Here is a 20,572-nt window from a genome sequence, read left to right as displayed (position 1 = left end):
GTTTGAGCCGCTGTGAAAAACACTCCCTTTCAGCAATTTAGGAGGGGGGGCTGCCAGCAAGAATAAAAGTTTTTACCCAAGAGATCCAAAAGCATTACCTTCAGTCTGAAATGGCTTTGTCACATCGCCCTATAGCCAAATTTAATTGACTATAAGTTAACCTCATGGCACTATGATGTCCTCACACTGGCTAGATGATCCCTGATAGCCTACTATCACATAACCAGGAACTGACAACCACCATTAAAAAAATGGCATTGAAAGAATTGCAGCGCAGGTAAGGAACAGCTCCTGAAACATAGATATAAGATGTACCCCAAAAGCATTTCTTTCACACCAAAAAACTTCACATGAGAACACTCGACCTAGTTCTACCACAGCGTCACTTCCAAGTATATGTTTCATTCAGTCAGGGAATTAAAGAAATATATGCTTCCAGCCCAACAATATCTTAGATCTGAAGTCACCTAAAATATATCTGTATAAGTGGGTTTTTTAATTTAATTAATCTATGACATATGACACTGGTGACCAAATCCTATGAATGGCTGCACTAGCAAATAAGCATTTAAGATGTCTGTTGCACCCAACACTGTTCCAGGGTCATTATGCCAGCATCACAATCTGACTCAGGATTTGGTCTATTGCTACTGCAGCAGCACTGTGATTACTAGAAATGTGGTAACAACACTACAAAGTTGCCATACAGCATAGGAGTGGACAAACAGGACTATGTAGGTGGCAAAGTTGGAGGAGCAATGATCATAGACCAGGAAAGGTGGAACAGGGCAGGATCCGGCCATGTGGCACTTTGAATGTAAGAGCAAGGACCTTTCATACTGAATATAGGAGTGGATGTGAATTCAGAATAGAGATTTTAGGAGTGGCAGCAAATGAACTGAATGGCGGCAGTGGTAATAAACAGCAGTAGTTTTAGGCAAAGGTGGGGCATTTACCAGGAAAAGTAAAATAAATTGATGATATCCATTTTAATCATATATAAATATATATTAAGGGAAATGCTTCTTTTAAATATAAAAAGAAGTTAATACAAGAATGTTAAAGCCTACATTTATAATATCTTAAAATAGAATCTATGACTCTCTAACATGCACTGAGAAGGTCTGTTTTTCTACATAAAAACATGGGGGGGATGACTTTCAAAAGCAAACATTATAAATGACACAATAAGAGTTTCCTATTTAATCCATAACCACTAAGTTGCAAGAGGCTCCATACAGCATCTCATTAGCGAAATGTCTCTCTGATCTTTTTTCCTCTAAAACTCAAGACACCTCTTAGCTCCCAAAACCCAGGAATGAGGCCTTGTTGGGGATTCATCAGTTGCCCAAATGCCCAGGGTCTAAAACTGACCCTGCAAGGTAGTACACTGTCACCACTCCTTATGTCCAACCAGCCTGAGCCAGGATACTCTCAGACATTATTGGATGTCCCTAAGGTTCCAAAGAAGCAAGAGCTGAAAGCCAGAGTCTCTGCTTCTTGAGCCTTAGGTTAGCAAAATTATTCTGTATCGAGTAACCAAGAAAGTAGTAACTGGATTCAATACCAAGGCTTTACCCAAAGAAACACACAAAATATAATTGAGGTAGTTTTATTAGAAATAAATTAAAATAGCAACAAAAAAGAGAACCAAGAAACCATTAAGAAACACAGTTAAGAAATGCAATTAAAAGATACAGTTGGGAATTATAAACCAGAAAACAATAAAGCTAACTTCTTCTAGCTCTATACACATCATAAAAAGCGTTTGAAAACACAGAAACAAAACACACAGCATGGCAGAGATTATGCAAAAGTATCAGGAAAAGTGTGAGAAACCAAAGCCATGCACAGTGTTAGTGCAAAAACACTTCACTTCCAGCTACTAGCTCCAAATTGCAGATTACAGTTGTGTACATATTGTACTTTGAAAATTGGCTGGGAGACATTCCTGGAAAAGATTACATCTGGCTGTGATGACATCATCAAAATGGCCACTGCTAGGGCTGTGCACAGACACACACTCCCCCATCTGATATGTAGCTCAGATTTGTAAATACGGGAAAAGCCCAATCTGGTCTGGAAAGATCTGGACCCAATCCAGGTCCAAATCCAGATCACAATCCAGATATTACAACTCTCCGAAAATCCCACTGACCTGCATTGCAAAACTGAAACAGCCATAACTCTCCTTTTTATGACCTAAGCACATGGTATTTGGAGATATGGTAACTGCTATATAGAGGATTAAATCTGCCCAAGTTGCAGATGGACAGCTCCAAGGGTTTTCATGCTAGCTGCCTTTAAATTTTAAAATGTTTTAAAATTAAAATGGACATAACAGTTTTGTTTTTTTCACATCCGGACATGAAATTTGGTGACATGGTAGCTCCTATAGAAGGAATTAATCCTGCCAAATCTCAGGTGGGTAGCTCCATGAGTTTTCATGCTAGCCACCTTTAAAGTTAGGTTTTTCCAAGAAATATTTGTTTTTTTAAAAAGATTCTGTCATACAGGGGGCAGATTGCCAAAAGCAGTAGTGAGGGGAAAATAAAAATACTGTTTAATGTAAATTTATTTATTTATTTTATTTATTTATTTATTATTTAATTTATATACCGCCCTAAGCCAAAAAGGCTCTCTGGGCGGTGTACATAAAAGATAAAACAAGCAAGATATATAGATACAGTAAATATAACAGAATCAAAAATCAAAACAACAAGCAACAAAAACCAAGCAACATCAAAATATAACAATAATAAGATACTATTTAAAATACACTATAAAAACAATTATTAAAATACATTTTAAAATGCCTGGGAGAATAAAAAGGTTTTCACCTGGCGCCGAAAAGATAGCAGCGTCGGCGCCAGGCGTACCTCATCGGGGAGACTATTCCACAATTCGGGGGCCACCACCAAGAAGGCCCTGGTTCTGGTCACTACCCTCCGAGCTTCTCGATGGGATGGGACTCGGAGGAGGGCCTTAGATGTTGAGCGGAGTGTACGGGTAGGTTCGTATTGGGAGAGGCGTTCCACCAGGTATTGCGGTCCCATGCCGTGTAGGGCTTTATAGGTCAAAACCAGCACTTTGAATTTAGCCCGGAAACAAATAGGAAGCCAGTGCAGACGGGCCAGAACAGGTGTTATATGAGCGGACCTTCTGGTCCGCGTCAGTAGTCTGGCCGCTGCATTCTGGACTAGCTGTCGTTTCCGAACTATCTTCAAGGGCAGCCCAACGTAGAGCGCATTGCAGTAGTCCAACCTAGAAGTTACCAGAGCGTGAACAACTGAGGCGAGGTCATCACTGTCCAGATAGGGACGTAGCTGGGCTACCAGTCGAAGGTGGTAAAAAGCGTTCCGTGCCACCGAGGCCACCTGGGCCTCGAGAGACAAGGAAGGATCGAAAAGAACTCCCAAGCTACGAACCTGTTCCTTCAAGGGGAGTGTAACCCCATCAAGAACAGAATGAACATCCTCCATCTGGGCAGTGAAGGCACTCACCAACAGCGTCTCGGTCTTGTCTGGATTGAGCTTCAGTTTGTTAGCCCCCTTCCAGTCCATTATCGCGGTCAGGCAACGGTTTAGCACGTTAACAGCCTCACCTGAAGAGGATGAAAAGGAGAAATAGAGTTGCGTGTCATCAGCATACTGATGACAACGCACCCCAAAACTCCTGATGACTGCACCCAGCGGCTGCATGTAGATGTTGAAAAGCATGGGGGACAGTACCGATCCCTGCGGGACTCCACAATGGAGAGTCCAGGGTGTCGAGCAGTGTTCCCCAAGCACTACCTTCTGGTGACGACCCACCAAGTAGGAGCGGAGCCACTGCCAAGCAATAATATTATAAATAATATTCACTGTGGTTAGCAATTGGAAATAATAATAATAATAACAACAAGAACAATAAATTCCCAAATTGATTTGTAGAAATTTGTACAGATCTGTAGCTCAGTAAACTCTCTAATGAACCCAGACAGGGTATCTCTGAAATGGAGCAATTCAACACCATAAAGGAGAGCGCCATTCTTCAAGCACAGTGCTAGGAATGGGTGAAGTCTTAAAATGCAGACATCTTTTGTAAGTTCTGTCTCCTAGAAATGTTTGATGGAGGTTGGGTGGCATTTGTTCAGCTTGTGTATGTTTTCTGTTCTTTCCCAATCAATCCCAGTCCCATCCTTATATATATCTTTTTTTTAAAAAAACTTGTCCAAGCTGTTTTTTATTTGATAGTTTCTCATTGCTAAGAATAAACATCATCATAATTTATTACACATCCTTCATCCAGAGGTCCCAGGATGGGTTACAACCATGTTAAAATAAAGCATTAAAGACAAATAAAAACAGCCTAAAATCACAGAATAGGTGGGTCCTAAAAATATATGTCTCAGAGGTGCATGTTCAGCACTCATCTAAACTGTACAATGAAGTTCCCAGGCACACCTCAGTGGGGAAGGAATTCTACAGCATAGGAGCAGCCACAGACAATGTCCACTCGTGGGCATCACCCCCAAGCTTTCGAGGGTGGTGGAACTACCCAAAGGGCCCCCTCTATTGATCTCAACACCTGAGAGGGTCTGTAGGGAAGGGGATCATCTTTCAGATATTTCGGACCTACGTCGTTTAGAATTTTAAACACTAATGTGAGCACCTTAAATTGAGCCCAGAAACAAAAGGCAACCAATGCAGCTGTTTTAAAACAGGGGTTATATGTGATCTAAAGGGAACCCCAGCCAGTAATCTGGCTGCTGCATTTTGGACCGGCTGAAGTTTCCGAGTCATCTTCAAAGGCAGTCCCATGTTGTAGTATTAGTAGCATTATCTGAGTTTATTGTTATTATTTCTAGTTGCTAACCACAGTGAATATTGTTTCATGTCCCTGTAAGAAAAAAGCCATTATTTATTGTATTTATATCCCACCTTTTGTTCAAGGAAGTCAAGGTGGCATACATGGTTGCCCCCCTCCTCATTTAATCCCCACAACAACCCTGTGAAGTAGATTAGGCTGAGGCAGTGACTGGCAGGGTCATCCAGTGAGCTCCATAGCGGAGTGGGGATTCAAACCCTGGTCTCTGAGGTCCTAGTCTGTTTTAATTTTAAAATATTTTAAAATTAAAAGTGGCTAGCATGAAAACCTTTGGAGCTATCCACTGCAACTTGGCAAATTTAATCCCTATATGGCAAATACCATGTCTCCAAATGTCATGTCTCTAGGTCATAAAACAAGAAAGTTGTGGCTGTTTCGGTTTTGCAATGTAAGTCAGTGGGATTGTCAGAGAGTTGTAATATCTGGATTGTGATCTAGATCTGAATCAGGTTGGATTGGGATCTAATCTGTCCAGACCAGATTGGGTCAGATCTATATTTACAAATGGCAGCCACAAATTGAATCAGGGGTGTGTGTACAGCCCTAGTAGCAACCATTTTGATGATATCATCACAGCTAAATACAATCTTTTCCGGGAGTGTCTCCTGGCTGATTTTCAAAGTACAATACATATACAACTATAATCTACAATTTGGAGCTAGTAGCCAGAAGTGAATTTTTTAACACCACCTGCTGCTAAGGCTCTATATTATATACTAAAAACATAGAAAGTAGGGTGAATCTTATTAGCCGAGCAGAAGGCTTTCAGGCTGGAATTTTCCAGTGCTTTGTTGTACGGTGCATTCCCACAGCTGAACAGACTTTCCCAACTGACAGGCCTCAGCTCTGACTTTGGAGCACAGCAGACCTAGATAACACTGGTGTTTTCATCATGGGATCATTTTCAATTAGAGAAGCAACTTCTCTCCAAAATCAACTTTTATCCAGAGACCTGAATAAGGAAACTATTTTCTTAGCAAGAGCCCTAAGCAGAAAAACCATTTTCTTGACAACGTCCCACAGATGTACTCTGCTTTTTGGATTCCACAAAGCTGGGTAGGATCCATAGCATAAGATGCTGCAGTTAAAAAAGACTAAAAATTTGTACAAGTCTATGGAACTCTGGATTCCGCCTCCTGAAATTTCAATTTATTTAATTGTCATAAGCTCTTAGTTTCTTTTGTCCTATTTAATGCTACAAATTTATGACCATTTTTGCTAATTCCGAAGACTACTTTTAGGAGAAAAAATGGAAAAGGGTTAAGCCATGCCCCTGAATTCCAAGCATTGATCTTTCATTTTAGATCACAACCTACATTCACCAAAGACAGAATTCTAAACAGGTGCCAGTATGGACAAAAGGAATTCTGTCTTTGGACAATTAAAATCTGTCAAAGTGCAATAGCAATGAAGGTTTCCTATGTACATCCAATCAAGATCTCTCTGTATGTTCCTTTATGGTCCTTCAAAATCTCAAATATTTTTCCACTTCGACTTTAGTTTCTTAAAATTTAAAATAAAAACATCTAGGCTTTTAAATCAGATAAAAGTTCTTCTTTTTCAACGTTTTTTCCTTTTTAAAATTCATTATGTATCTTTAGGAAGATTACATATATTTGTGAACTTATCTGCAAGGCCATTAGCCAATGTAAAACCTCTTTTTAGGGCCATCACATCATCCTGTGCCAAAAATGAGAGGAAAGGGTGCTAAATGGATATGACTAAAAAGAGCAAGGATAGGGCTACAAGACTAAGACTATTAGTACCTTCTCCACTTGCACCTTTACTTTTTACAGATGAAACTAAACCAATATTTAAAAAATCCAAAGCTATGACGTATTGAATCCATGGGCAAGTTGGGATACTCACCCCCTTAACCTAGGCAAGGTTGACCTTATGGTATATGTTCTTTCCCAAGTCAGGACATCCCATACATCATTCTTAAACAGTTAAACAAGCAAAGACTCCAAGGAGAACAAAGGTACTCTACTGCAACATGCCTAACATTTACATTACCCCTCTCTGCTCATTAAACAGATTTTGTTTAAATAATGAACAAACTGTATTACAGACTCCAATGAGAATTCCAAAATTATAAGTCAACTGATAAAGCTCAGAGGAGATGGAAGAGAAAGGGAGGGAGAGAAGAGTAATATTGACTAATATAAAGGGCGCAGCTTGAGAAAGGATATTCCTGCCACACCTGATCAAACATAGTCCACAGAGGGGAGAAGGAAAAAGGAACAAGAGAAGAAATGAGACAAAGCAGTTGGAAATTTGCATCCAGTACAGATTAAAACAAACTCAGGAGGGACTGAGGAAATACAGAATATATATTACTATAAATGCAAAACTGTTCTAAAAGCTAACTCAAATGTCAAAGATTACTGCTTGAATAAATTTGAATATGAAAAGTCATTGCTTCCGTAACTTAATGAAGAAACGTTCAAGTAAAATTCAAGTAAGAGCTGAACTCTGCCCTTACCCTTACGCCGCCTCATGAAAGTGGAGGTCCCTGAAAACAGCACTGGATGCCATCTCTCAGGGCTCACCAATACTCTGCCTAGGATCAATTCTGTGTCCAAGAACACCTAGGGAGGATTTTCAGCCAATGCTATATTACAGTATTAACCTACACACAGGAAACATCAAGGCTGACATGGTCTTTTCACAAGTGATAAGAGCATCAGGAAACCTAACTGCATATGTGCACATTAGTTTGGCACCATCACGGCAGAACATCCAAAAATTATTTGTTCTGAGTATTTTCTTTGCAGAAAATATGATATAGACTTCTAGACTTTTATCAGGAAATTTGTACAGAGAACATTTTATCATCTCTCAGTCCCAAACTATACAGTTGTCATATACACACACGGTCAGCAGCCTTCAGTCTTCTCACATCACACTTATCCTGTGTGCTTGTGTGTCATTACTTTGACTATTGTCAAACCCACAACTGAAAACAGGAGAAAGCTCCAAAGGCAGCTCAAACTCAGTCAAAGGACATCAACCCTACTTTATCCCTAGATAATCCCGAATACGAGTTTCTCTTTTCAGATCCCAAACCAGAATAGGCTAAACAAACTAGCTTTTTGAGACATAAGATATGCAGCTTAGAAATATAATATATAAAATGTGCATCAACTCCATGACCACCACATATGGCATCATGATGAAATTGTTTACTTCACAGCATTTCAGATTAAGATGCGGTACCAGTAATCTACAAAGGCTCTTGCCAGATGACCAGCCCTCCCACCCCTGGCAAATGTTCTCCGAAAGGTTACCTAGGAGGCTCAGGCAGGGATCAAAGTTTACTACTCTAAAGGCATGGAGATACAAGAAGATGGGCAAGGCAGGGCGTGGGGACCATTAGCTTACTTGCTCAACAGAGCTACCAAAAATTCCAGACTAAAAACAAATGGGAGGAGAAAGTGATCACCCTGGGCTCCTGCTGGGAGGAAGGGCAGGATATAAATCAAATAATTAATTAATTAATTAATTAATTAAAAGTTTAGAGATCAGAGAGAGAGACAGATGGAAAGGGAAGTGACGGAATGGGAAACAATCACACAGAACAAAGGGATTATTCCTTTCTTTGGTGGGATTCCTAACAGCTAATAGCTTAAAACTTTAATATAGCAAGCATTTTGAAAAAGGTAACAGTTCCTTTATAAGATCATTGAGCTTATTATTAGAAATGCAAAGGTTGCACTATGGCTGGCAGAAAACCCTTTGCTACAGCCTGTTCTTTCCATGCTTATTCAGAAGTAAATGCTACTAAGCTCAAATAGAGCTTACTCCCATAGTAGGTGTGCAAAGAATTGCAGCCTTATAAGAGTGGGGTAAGAAGTCAAAGTTTGTAGTCAGCAACAGAACAATTAGAATACAGCAGATTTCACCCCTTCCTTTTAAACACAGACCTTTTCTTGATTTTAACAGAACGTACAGGGCCATTCTGTGCACCCCATATAAAAGATCTTACATACCCCAAACTCTGGTTGCATGACTAATTCTGAATAAAAATTAAGCCCAGATAACGGCTTCTCCAAACACTGCAGAGAGAGCTTCCATAAAAAATATCTGAGAAGTAGACACAGATGCCACTGAAAATTCATGCCACAAAACTGATGTTAGTTTTAAAGAGCTGCAGGAGGGGGCGCCATTCTTCCTTTTTGTAATAGAACATATTGGGCAGAGAGGTAAAAAAATAGACAACTTTCCACATATTTGGGGGGTTATATCCAAAAATGTTATTGCCATTGTAAACCATCAACAAACTTATATATACATTGGAGGAAGAGATCATCCTTAAAACTTAAGAAAGAAGTCACAAGCCTTGAAATGAATAGACGTCAAAGAACAATTAACATGTTCATTAACCTATATAAACTATGAGTTATTAATAAATAACTCCATTCAGGGTGCTAACAGCTGGCTGAGGGGTTATGATATGACAGAAGCCTTCAATGTCAGCAAAATAACGTTAGCAGAACTGCTCAGATACTGTCAATACTATGCTGGCATATCCATTCCACTGATTGAGGAGTCAAAACTGGGCCGAGACATGTACAAGATGCGGCCCAAATTTGATAGGCCACAGAGCTTGTTGCTACCAATTTCAGGCTCAATAGTCCTGCTACTCTCTGCTCAATCAAGTTCAGAGTATGGCCTCTCAAGGTACACAAGCGTGATGGGTGCAGCTGCAATGGCGTTTGAGGCAGACATTAGTCAGGGAAAAGTGGTGGACAACACTTCCAGCAAAGCTGGCCTATCAAGCAAAATAGACAGGAGAAGGTGTTAGTCACACTGGCTGCTGGGGGAGGAGTGGTCCAATAAGGTTACTGGCCCATGTAGTGTTGCTCCCAATTGTTTCACATGTGCCCAAGTGTGTGATACTCTCCCCACCTTTTCTAGTAGATGGTTTTATCCTGAATTTGAACATGGGAATTCTTGCATGTGAAACCTAAGCTACCAGACTAGGATTCCTTCTGCAACCCATGTAATTCTCACATATGTAACCAGATCTTCATGCTGACTAGGATTCCTTCTGCAACCCATGTAATTCTCACATATGTAACCAGATCTTCATGCTGACAGCAGGCCAGGTTGGGGAAGCAACAGCCTGTCTGCTGCAATGTCTGAATGGGTAAACAGCAGCTCTGTGGTGTTTGCAGTGTTGATTCAAGTCTTAGGACCTCTTTCTCTTCTGCCCCTAACATGACTATTACTGACCAAGTATACAAAAAGGTGAGTGAAGCCATATCCCACCCAATTCCCATGGTGGGGCTTGAACTCACATATTCTGCTTCCCACCTCTGCACTCATCCATCCATCCATCCATCCATCCATCCATACCCCGCCTTTCAGCCCAAGGACCTCAAGGCAGCTTACAGAAGACACAAATATCAAAATACAATATAAGAATACATCAATAAAACAATAAAGCAATACAATTTACAAAACACAATTTACAAGAGTTAAATAACAATAACCATCACAATCTAACATTTCCAACTGAACACTTGAAGCGCTAAAACTGGCCCCAAGGTACCATCTAAAAGCACGTACGTCCGTGGGTCCGCTACCCAGCTGGAACTAAGCAGGTCTGGTTATGTCAGGCCTGGATGGATATCTGCAAAGAAACCTCACGTATGCTGCCTTGAGTCTCATGATGGAAGGAGGCTTGGTGCCTACGGAAGGCCCTTCCCGGTAGCTAACGCGCTCCTTGAAGCGGCTCAGGAAGGCAAAAGTTAGATTAGTCCTGAAGGAACATGCAGGCAAGGCTCCTGAGGAAACAGACCTGCTCCTGTTGCTGTCGCCTCCTCCTCCTTCACTGAGCTGGCACAGCCGCCTCTGCCGCCACTGGCCTGCCTGCGTGCTTGAGGCTGACGCTGCGGGACCGGCATGAGGAAAGGGCGTGCTGCGTAGGGAAGAGTCTCGGCAGGCCTGCTGGTGTCGGCAGCACTACTGGCGGCACTGGTGGCGGTGCTCTTGCTGCCGCTAGAAGCACTACTGCTGGGCCCCGGCTCCCACTCCCAGTGAGCTACTGGGGAGTTGCAGCTTCCCTTGTTGCCTGTCTTAGCTGTTCCCTTTCCCCATTTGGCAAAATACTCTTTCCATCTGTGTGATCTCTCTGTCAATGAGCTATTTGAGAACTCCTTCCTTCCCTTTGTGGGTTGTGGTGATAAAAAAAGGCACATGTGAACAGCATGTGCCAAAAGGAATAATCAATTCTCTGTGTGCAGGAACATGAAGGGTTCTTGGTTATTGGTGTCTTCCTGCCTGTGCCCCTGTGGAAGATACTATGGAATCATTGTCACCCTGGGCTCCTACTGGGAGGATGCGCGGGATATAAATCAAATAAATAAACAAATAAATAAATTTGTGCTATCCAAGTGTTCTAAATCCCTCACATGATGCTGGAGAATATTACTTCTCCCTCCCCCCTTCCACAAGCTGGAAGAATAACATGGGGATAGCATGCATTTTAGCACCCTGATATTACAAGGAAGGAAAGAAGGTTATGATGCTGTACATATGTGATAGATTAAGTATTTGGAGATTCCTTAGTTAATTTTTGGAGAATCCACTAACCAAAGGAAAATCATACACAACATTTTGTTAAAACAAGCACTCACATGCCATTCTCAGCATAATAGTATAAATGCTGGTGCTTAGTTTAATTTATCAGTGTATGCCCCACTTTTATATACAATAGTCAAAGTGGCTTACAATAGATTAAAGAATACAATTAAAAAGAAACACAACAAGCTGAACCCGACAAAACCAGATTTTAAGAAGCACAAGACTAAAAAAACTCATTGAAAGCATACATACATAGATAGGTGCCCAGACTGTAAAATAACTTTTCTAGATTAGACTGACAGGCACAATAGACAAGATCTTCTCTGTAATGGTAGCATAACTATGGAGGTACCTACTGAATGAAGTACACTTGGGTCCATCAGTGCAGGCTCTCAAAAACATACCTCTTCTAGGCTTCCTTTCATTAATATGTTTTGGCTATGAGATTCTGATTTAATTTTGAAATCATAAAGCGTTGTCAGACCTACAAAGCCTAGGTGCTGTTTCAGGATAATACCCTTTATTTATGTATCATCCCTATTGTGTATTCTGCTTTGTGAAGACATGGTCTGAAAGTCAACCTATAAATCTGTTAAATAAATAGAGAGGTCAGTGACTAAGGAAGGCTGTTCAACAATTGCGATGCCAGCTATGTATCAATGCTGTTCTGATACACATCCTATATCCCTATGGAAGCACTACAATAAATCTTTCTATGCAGAATTTAAGTATGTGCCTTGCTCCTCCAGACACCAAACACTAACTTTTTAAGAAAAGCTTACCGGTTATGTCATTCAGCACTTCTTTCAAGATGCTGAAGCCATGTAACAGAGGATCACGTTCTTCATCCTAAACACATGAAAAGGTCATTATTAATTCAAAACTGGATCCTTAGGCAAGAGGGAAAAAGGATTTTTCTTCAGTAGGTCATTATTCAAAGACATAGATTTCTCAGGATTACTTTACAGCTTACAGAAATAGGGTAGCTCCAGCCTCCAGAAATTATATAATTTATATTTTTTCCTAATACTGTGAAATCAACTCAAAAGCTATTTTGCTTAGCATGCAGAAGTCCCAGATTCAAACCCTGGCATCTCCCATTAAAGAAGGTCTCATGCAGTAGAGCTGGGAAAGATCCTGCAAAGCTGCTACCAGTCTACTAGAGGTACCCACGGCACTCAGTAGAAGGGTTCTCATATTCACTGCTCCCATCTCTACTTACTCTGGAATGAAAAGAATAAAAGTGGCCAGCAGCTACTAGCACTCTAATGTCTTTTCATAGCATTAACAGCAACTAATCTCTTTCCCATAACCTTTTGGAGAGTCAGTGTGGTATAGCAGACAGACTGGCAGCGGCTCAGTTTGAAGCATCCTTTGCTTAGTCATGAAACTCATCGGGCCCTGAGCCAGTCACTCTCAGCCTAACCTATTTCACACAGTTGTGAGGGTAAGAAAAGATAATCCTCATGTATGCCACCTTGAACTACTTGGAGAAAAGGCAATGTACAACAGAGATGGCTCCTGCATGTTCACATTCTGATAAAAAAGAAGGCAAAGCAGTTATCAAGCCTAACTGGGCAAATACAACAGGGCTCACTGGACTCTTCTCTTTCCCTGGCATTCCTCTTTGCCTGAGACAACCAAGCACTGTAGTTTTTGCTAGCCTCTATTTAAACAGTATTTACATTATAGTCTTACATAATTTTTTAGAATTTTGGCAGAGATGTCATTTTAACACATATTTAGGACAAATATGACCTTGTAATTTTAGAAAACTGATTTTTCAGTTTAATTTATGATTTAGTATATTGTTATCGGCAAGTGAACAGCTGTGGCAAACTCTACCTGCATGACTGCTTTGTACTGCACAAAAAACTAGTGCTAGGATGAGGGTTTAAAAAAATTAAGCTGGCTTCTCCTGCTCCTACTCTAAAAAGAATGCTGGAAGTAGGAATCAACATTCAGGCTCTACATATGTTTAGCACAGTGCTGAACTGAGCATATATGAAGCTCTGATCTTTGCAGCATATGAGGCTGATGAAAGTTGGAAAAAGCCAGCCACGTCTTGGCGACAGTGGAGGGGGCTCAAAAGGAGTGTCAACAGCACACACAAACAATGTCTCCTGAACAAGCATCTGCAAAGTTGGTGTGTTTTGGTTCTTGGGAAATATCTTGGCAGAATTTCTGTATGTAAATACAGAACCTTGTACTAATGATCAATTTGATTAAGGTCTAAAGAAGGAATTACTTTTCTTGGTTCTTGCAAAGATTGTATATACAAGCATTCATAAGCAGTCCCAATTTTTTCCTGAAATATATGTATTTCCCCCAACTCTAGAAACAGCATATTTACTGAAATAACCTGTTAAAATTTTATTTAGCAGATGCACACATTGTCATTTTTAATATGTGTATTTCATAGGTAGTTATATTTTTAATCTATCCTATGAGAAAAAGTTATTTTAGTTCAAAATATGTTGAACCTGTGTACTTTTCCTTACACATTTATTCAAGTATTGGTATACCTTTTGCAGTTCCCCACTTCAGCTTTTGTTTAGAGAATCAGCAGAGCTCCCTTTTTCCAATGAACAGAACACACACACCATGACCTCCCTATTCAAATCCACAACGCTACACTCCCCACCCACATTTTATTTTCTGGCTTTTCACTTTTAAAAACTTTTGTTCACCAAAGTAAGAAAAGTAATGCAAGATAATACTACACTTGTAATTATATAAATGTTTACTTGTACTGAGTTGGACTTACAAGTAAGCAATAATGCATAGAGCCAGAGTATTGGTAACATATACATTTTCCTTCCTTCAAAAGGCATCACAGGACATCACATTTCGCCACATTTTAATCTCACAACAACCCTGTCTCTCTAGTCTTAATTCAATGCTCTAACCAATATATCACAATTATTCAATAAATGAATGAAGCAGTGTAGTATAATGTTTAAGACCAATAGATTAGGACGAAGGAGACCCAGGTTCAGATCCCAACTCAGCTATGAAGCTCCATGACAACTTGACAACTTGCTAGACACCATGTCCATGACAACTTGGAGACACCCCTCATCTCAGTCTAGCCAACCAACAGGATTGTTCAAGGAAAGAAGAGGTAGGAGAACCTGCACTCCTTGGAGGAAGAGTAGTATAACAGTATAAGTAATTAATTCAGCTGTATATTGATGAAGTGACCAGGATATATTCTGGGTAAATCTCAACAGACCATTTAATCATATTTCAAAGCAGGACTGCCAACAGGGTATGCCTGTTCTCAAAAGGAGCCCAATCCAGTCCTCAATGCATCCACCTTTGCTACCTCCGATCCTTGACAGAGAAAGCCCAAGCTAGCCGGTTGCCATCATAAGCTGCTGAAAAACCCAGGTGCCGGCTGGCCAGCCTGCCCCCCCCCAATGGAGTGTTACTGTAGAAGCCACATCAAGTTGCTCAGTTGTTTAAAAAAAGAACCTTCTCTATTCTCTCGGTGAATGCATAGTTGCATTACTGGGAAGGGAGTAGGAGGACTGGACGTGGAGAAAGTGAATGCACGCAGAGCAGCCCTGCCAGGCCAGATTGCTTCTTCAATTGGAGCAGGCTGCTATACTACAAAAGACCTGCAGCTGCTGCCACCTGCCTACCAAAAAAAAACTGTAAGCAGGTTTCATTTAAAAAAATAATAAAATCTGACAGGCATCCTTGTTGCTGATGCCTCTCAGCTTCTTCTCTTCATTCCACTTCCTCTTCCAATCCTCTTCTTCAGAACTCTCCAGTTGAAAATGAGTGCATGCTGTCATTGAAAGATTCTGCCACACCACCCACCCCCTCTCTCTCCAGATTAATAAGAGCAGAGCGGTGAATAGCAAAACGGAGCAACACTAGCACATGGTCACTGGCTGCTGGGAATGGGAGTTCCCGCATGCTGCCTTGTGCTCTGGCCAGGTTGCTTGCCACCCACCTACATGGGGAGGAGTAATACTACTAATACTAATGCTACAGAAGCCTATACAGACTATGAAATTAAGAATAGCCCAGGGGTCTGTGACTCCTTAACGACTAAGCACACTTATCATTGTATAAACTTTGTGTAAGGAAGTTCTTGTTTCATCAGATGCATGAACTATACAAGTGTTGGATATTATAAGTGTGGTTGTGTAAAATGTAGCACCCATAATATTACTTAGCACATTTCAGGTATGCAAGGTGCTTCATGTAAAGTATCTTAATGATCCCAACAGCCCTGAAAGATAAGCCAGTGTTATTATCTCCACATATGATCCACATACAATGTACTGGGCCCACAATAACCTGGTGGCACCCCACTCCCAAGTTCACAACTTTTCAGCATATTATACTCCGTTATTTTGTTAACCAGAATTAAACAAATGTCTACATGGCTGAAAGAGTAATTATTTCAACTCCTCTTATATGGTTGATGAGAGCCAGTGTGGTGTAGTGGTTAAGGTGTTGGACTACGACCTGGAAGACCAGGATTCGAATCCCCACACAGCCATGAAGCTCCCTGGGTGACCTTGGGCCAGTCACTGCCTCTCAGCCTCAAAGGGAGGCAATGGTAACCCCCCTCTGAATACCGCTTACCATGAAAACCCTATTCAGAGGGTCATCATAAGTCGGAATCAACTTGAATGCAGTCCATTTCATTTCAATATGGTTGATATTAGATAGATACAAGATTCACTTCATGCAGCTCTAAATAACTTACCAAATGTGTATGAGTACTCCATCTTGCACTGCGTTTTATGGCTCCCGCCACTGTATTGATTTCACCTTGTACAATGTAAATGTTCTTATCCACAATCCTGACAGACCTAGAATGGAGAAACTAAATTAATATCCATACAAAACCACTTAATTCTATACAAGGAAAAGAAGTTAGGAAGAATGCACAAGAATCTCAACTCTGGATAGCAGAAAAAGCTATAGTTAAGTCACTTTGGTGCATTCTGTCTAATCTGTTTTACTAATAGCTATTCTACCCTGCCTTACAGCTCAGAGTTCCCAACGCAGCTCACAACCACAGATCAACTTACAACAATTTTGTTTTAGTTTCTCAAGAAACTGCACCACTCAAAAACCCACAAACAAAAGTTTTCTATCAGATCCAAGCCATCCTTCCTCCTTTCAGTTGTTCTGGAGAAATGAGGTTCAGCTCTTACAGAAATCTAGAGTTTCATTGCTAGCTTCTGTCTGGACTATTTCTCTCAAGATACAAATTTTGCTACTTTGATGTCAGGGAAAACCTAAAAAGCCATCTTAACGTTCCTGAGGAAAGTACTCTTGAATGCACAGCATATACCTGCACACCACAGCCCAGTACACCACTACAGGAAAGAAATGGGTTTGTACCAGGCAATCAACTAATCCTAGCAATCAACTTATCACGGGAAAAAAAAGTAAAGTCTGCCAATGGTTAACAGGCTGGAAGCAAAGGAAGAGAAATACATGCAAGTATACAGAGGTGAGCAACAATTCACACAGGTATTTGGAAAAGCAAGGAGATATCAATCTGGGGAGCAAGCAAAAATAAACACTGCCCATTAGACAAGGTCTCCTTCCCTAATTTCTAGGCCAATTTTCATACACATTTTCTACCATTTGGTGGGCACCTTACTGATATTGTCACAGAGGTGGGCTGTCGCAGAGGAGGACAAAAGGAAAAAGGGGAAGGAGGCAGAATCATGAGATATGGGTGTAGATTAAGCAGAAGACAGAGGCAAGGGCCTTAAGGGTTAAAGAGGAACAAATGGGGGAAAGAATATGGCGAAATGTTTATCTTATTTTTCCAAGCTGTAACAACAATTTTCCTAATTCAGCCTTGCAAATAATTGTACAAACATTTCCAAGGTGAGGAGGATCATCTGCTGGGGACTACAGCCACCTCTCCAGCGTCAAAGTTGGGAGGAAGCTGGAAATCATTATTATTATCAGCAGTAGCATTTATTGCCCGCCCTTCACCCAGAGGTCCTAGGGCAGGCTGCAACAACCTTACAATACAGTGTTAAAAATAATTAATGAAAACTGGCATCACAAATTAGGGTGGGTCCTAAAAATATACACCTCAGGTGTCAAAGGCCAGGGCAAAGAGGTATGTCAGAGCTGCCAACTGTTTGGCAGCTACATGACCAAGGTATCTGAAGAACCTTGGCCACACAAGGCCAAAGCAGCAACCTATTTGTGACACTCTGGGCAGCCTGAAACAAAAAAAATGCATCAGATACTGCCAAATTTTATTAATTTATAAACATTTATAATTTATTTTAAAAATTATATACCACTGCAAGGAAAATACATTGTTTATTATGATAATATACTATTTTGCATTAGTTAGAACTATAAATTTGGTGTATAGATTTGTTTGGGAAATATGGGGTTAACTTGTCCTGTGGAAGGGGTGGCTCACTGAATTGTCGATGCCTCAAGCCACAAGGTGGGGTACCTGACCTATATGTGCCAGTTTGGCTTTTGGGGAGCAGATTCAAGGTGGACTCCCAGGGTACAAAGGAATATCATGCTGGGATTGTACTAAATTTTCAATCCTAGGGATCGTCTAGAGAGACAGCAATTAACAATCTAGTATAATTTGACTATATTTGCTCCATTGGTGGGATTTGCTGGTTTTCCTGTAATTATTGACATATGAATTTTTCCCCCTAAAACCTATTTTTTTCTTTTTGTAAAACTTTTAATATTCAATTAAAAATCTTGTCATCTCTGTTATTTAATACAGTATTATTATTAAATATACCACCCCACATCTTGGCCAAGTTTCACATCGCTTTAAGGGGGGGTCTTAGGAGACACAAGGAAGGTGGTAGAAGGCAGCCTTGTCGAAAAATCAATCCTTTCACCTGGTGGCAGCAGGGTGTTTGTTTAAGGCAAGGATGAGCAAAGCAAAGGGGTACACTCTGACTTGGCTGGAACTCTCTTCCCTTCTCCCCATGGCACAGGACCCAGGGAAGCTGGGGTACCATCACAGCCATCTATCATAGTCCATCTCAACGCAGTGTACACTATAAAATAAGATAGTGCTCTCTTGACCCTTGTCCTACATGGCGAATTTGAACTAGCCAGGTAGAGTATTATTGTTTAATTTTCCATAAATAGGTAAGTATATATACATATTTGTAACCAATATAAAATAATACAAAAAGAACAATCAATACTACCCAGTCAGGGAAACAATATAAATCAGAACTTTTTTATTTTTTTTTATAGATTTTTGCTGGGGGTCCAGATTCCAAAGTTTCATCATCAATCATCAGCATTGGTTGGCAGTCATCAAGCATTCCAAATACTGGCATATCTTGCTGGACCAGTCTGGATATTGTTAGCATCATTTAAATAAAAAAAACCTTTGCCAACTTTTTTAAAAATGTCTTATTTACCCCTTATTCAACCATATTTTATACATTAGCTTCTTCATAATCATTAGAAACCACACCTGGTTGTACCAAGCCAATTGGATTACCAATTGGCTGGCAAACCAACTGTGCCCATTCCTAGACTGGAACCTTGTCACTGCGGCCCACACATTGGTAACCTCATGAATGGACTGTAAAGAACTCTATGTGGGGTTTTCCTTGAGGATGGTCCAGAAGCTGAAGGTGGGTACAGAATTCTGGAGCAAAGTTATTCAGTGGAGGGTCCTACTGTGTGGCTATTACACTACCCTGCTCCTAAGAGAGGTGCACTGGCTGCCAATCCCTGAACAACTTGGGGTTTACTTCCAGCTAAGTGGTCATAGGACTGCAGCTTTTATTTCGTAAAACAAGATGTCTCATCTGAAAATACTAGATCGAATCCATTCTTGGGATCTTATTTCTGCCATTTAACATAGGATAAAAGCCATTTATAACAAGATCTTAGAAATTTAGTGATGTTATACTCTTCCCAAATGAGGCAGTCTCAGGGCATATGATATAGATGAGGCTTAAAACTTATTTTAACTAATACAAATGGGGAGACTGCTGAACTAAGCCTGCAATCCTATACCCCTTTAACAGAGAGAAAGTCTCATTAGAATCAATGAAATTCTGAGTACAGGATTGCACTGTAAGTTTATTTCCGTATCCTCTATGCCTAGCTTTCTGACCATCCTTACTTGCTAGTTATTCATTGTTTTGGTCTAAAATCCTAACTATACACACTGATCTAGGAGCAATAATCACTGAGGCTTAGAGCTGCTCTGTGAGTAAGATTTAATTATTTTTAAAAAACTGTTATCTGATATTATCGATAAAACATTTTTATAAGTTGATCCTATTAACTAATTTACTACAAAACAACCAGATTATAGAATGCTAAAACTGGATCGTGCCTGGGGGTAATTAATCTAACCTCCTGTTCCAAGTTATAGTGTCACAGAATCATAGAACAGTAGAGTTCTGAGCCCTAAAAGGCTATCAAGTCCATCCCCCCACTCAATGCAGGAGTCCAAGTTAAAGCACATCAGACAGATGGCTGTCCAGCTGCCTCTTGAATGCCTCCAGAGTTGGAAAGGCCACTGACTCCCTAGGTAATTGGCTCAATTGTCATACTGCTCTAACAGAAAGTTTTTCCTGACCATGTGGCTTTCCTTGGACAGATGCCAGAGGCATGCCACATAGAATCAATCACCACCAATTCAGAAGCTAAGAACACTGGACACAATGTATTCATACAGCCCTCAGTTGTCCCATATGGGCACCTCCGAGTTCATACTGAATCCATTTCTTTGAATTCCAGCAGACAATTTAGGAATCTGGTCTTCCCCTATGTTCCAATAGCGTTTACAGCCATACTTGACAGTGTATAAATATATAAGGAACCCCCCTCATGTGAATCAGCCCAGGCCAGAACCAACATCTGGGCAAGCTGGGAAGGTTGCTGAGTCATACTCTTAACTCCTATGCCACTCGGAATTCCAGTGGGAAGGGAAAGTTGTGGTGTGTGCTCACTAAGGGAGATTCCCTCTGCCTATAGGCAAAATTGTGATAAGACTTCACACCACGCAGGACTCCTCTGGAATACTTTGGGGTGATGGCAAGATCTCTCCATTTGTGCAAAGGGCTGAGTAGATTAGACATAATGTTAATGCTCCCTCCAA

The 20,572-nt window shown here is 40.6% G+C and overlaps 1 protein-coding gene across 6 annotated transcripts in view; it reads right to left on the bottom strand.

The window, feature by feature from the left end:
• The window catches only part of GBF1 (golgi brefeldin A resistant guanine nucleotide exchange factor 1), a 223,404-nt gene that overhangs the window by 201,536 nt on the left and 1,296 nt on the right, over positions 1-20,572 (bottom strand). For all 6 annotated transcript variants that reach the window (XM_061634634.1, XM_061634629.1, XM_061634630.1 and 3 more), the window contains 2 exons: positions 16,190-16,295; positions 12,243-12,309 (listed from right to left, as the gene is read on the bottom strand). In XM_061634634.1, coding sequence (XP_061490618.1) covers positions 12,243-12,309; positions 16,190-16,295 — 173 coding nt within the window. The remainder of the gene's footprint in view (positions 1-12,242; positions 12,310-16,189; positions 16,296-20,572) is intronic.

This window comes from Rhineura floridana, chromosome 7 (genome assembly GCF_030035675.1).
Source record: "Rhineura floridana isolate rRhiFlo1 chromosome 7, rRhiFlo1.hap2, whole genome shotgun sequence".
Taxonomy (NCBI): Eukaryota; Metazoa; Chordata; class Lepidosauria; order Squamata; family Rhineuridae; genus Rhineura; species Rhineura floridana.
The sequence above is the reverse complement of the archived record's forward strand: the minus strand, read 5'-3'. Positions and strand labels throughout refer to the sequence as shown.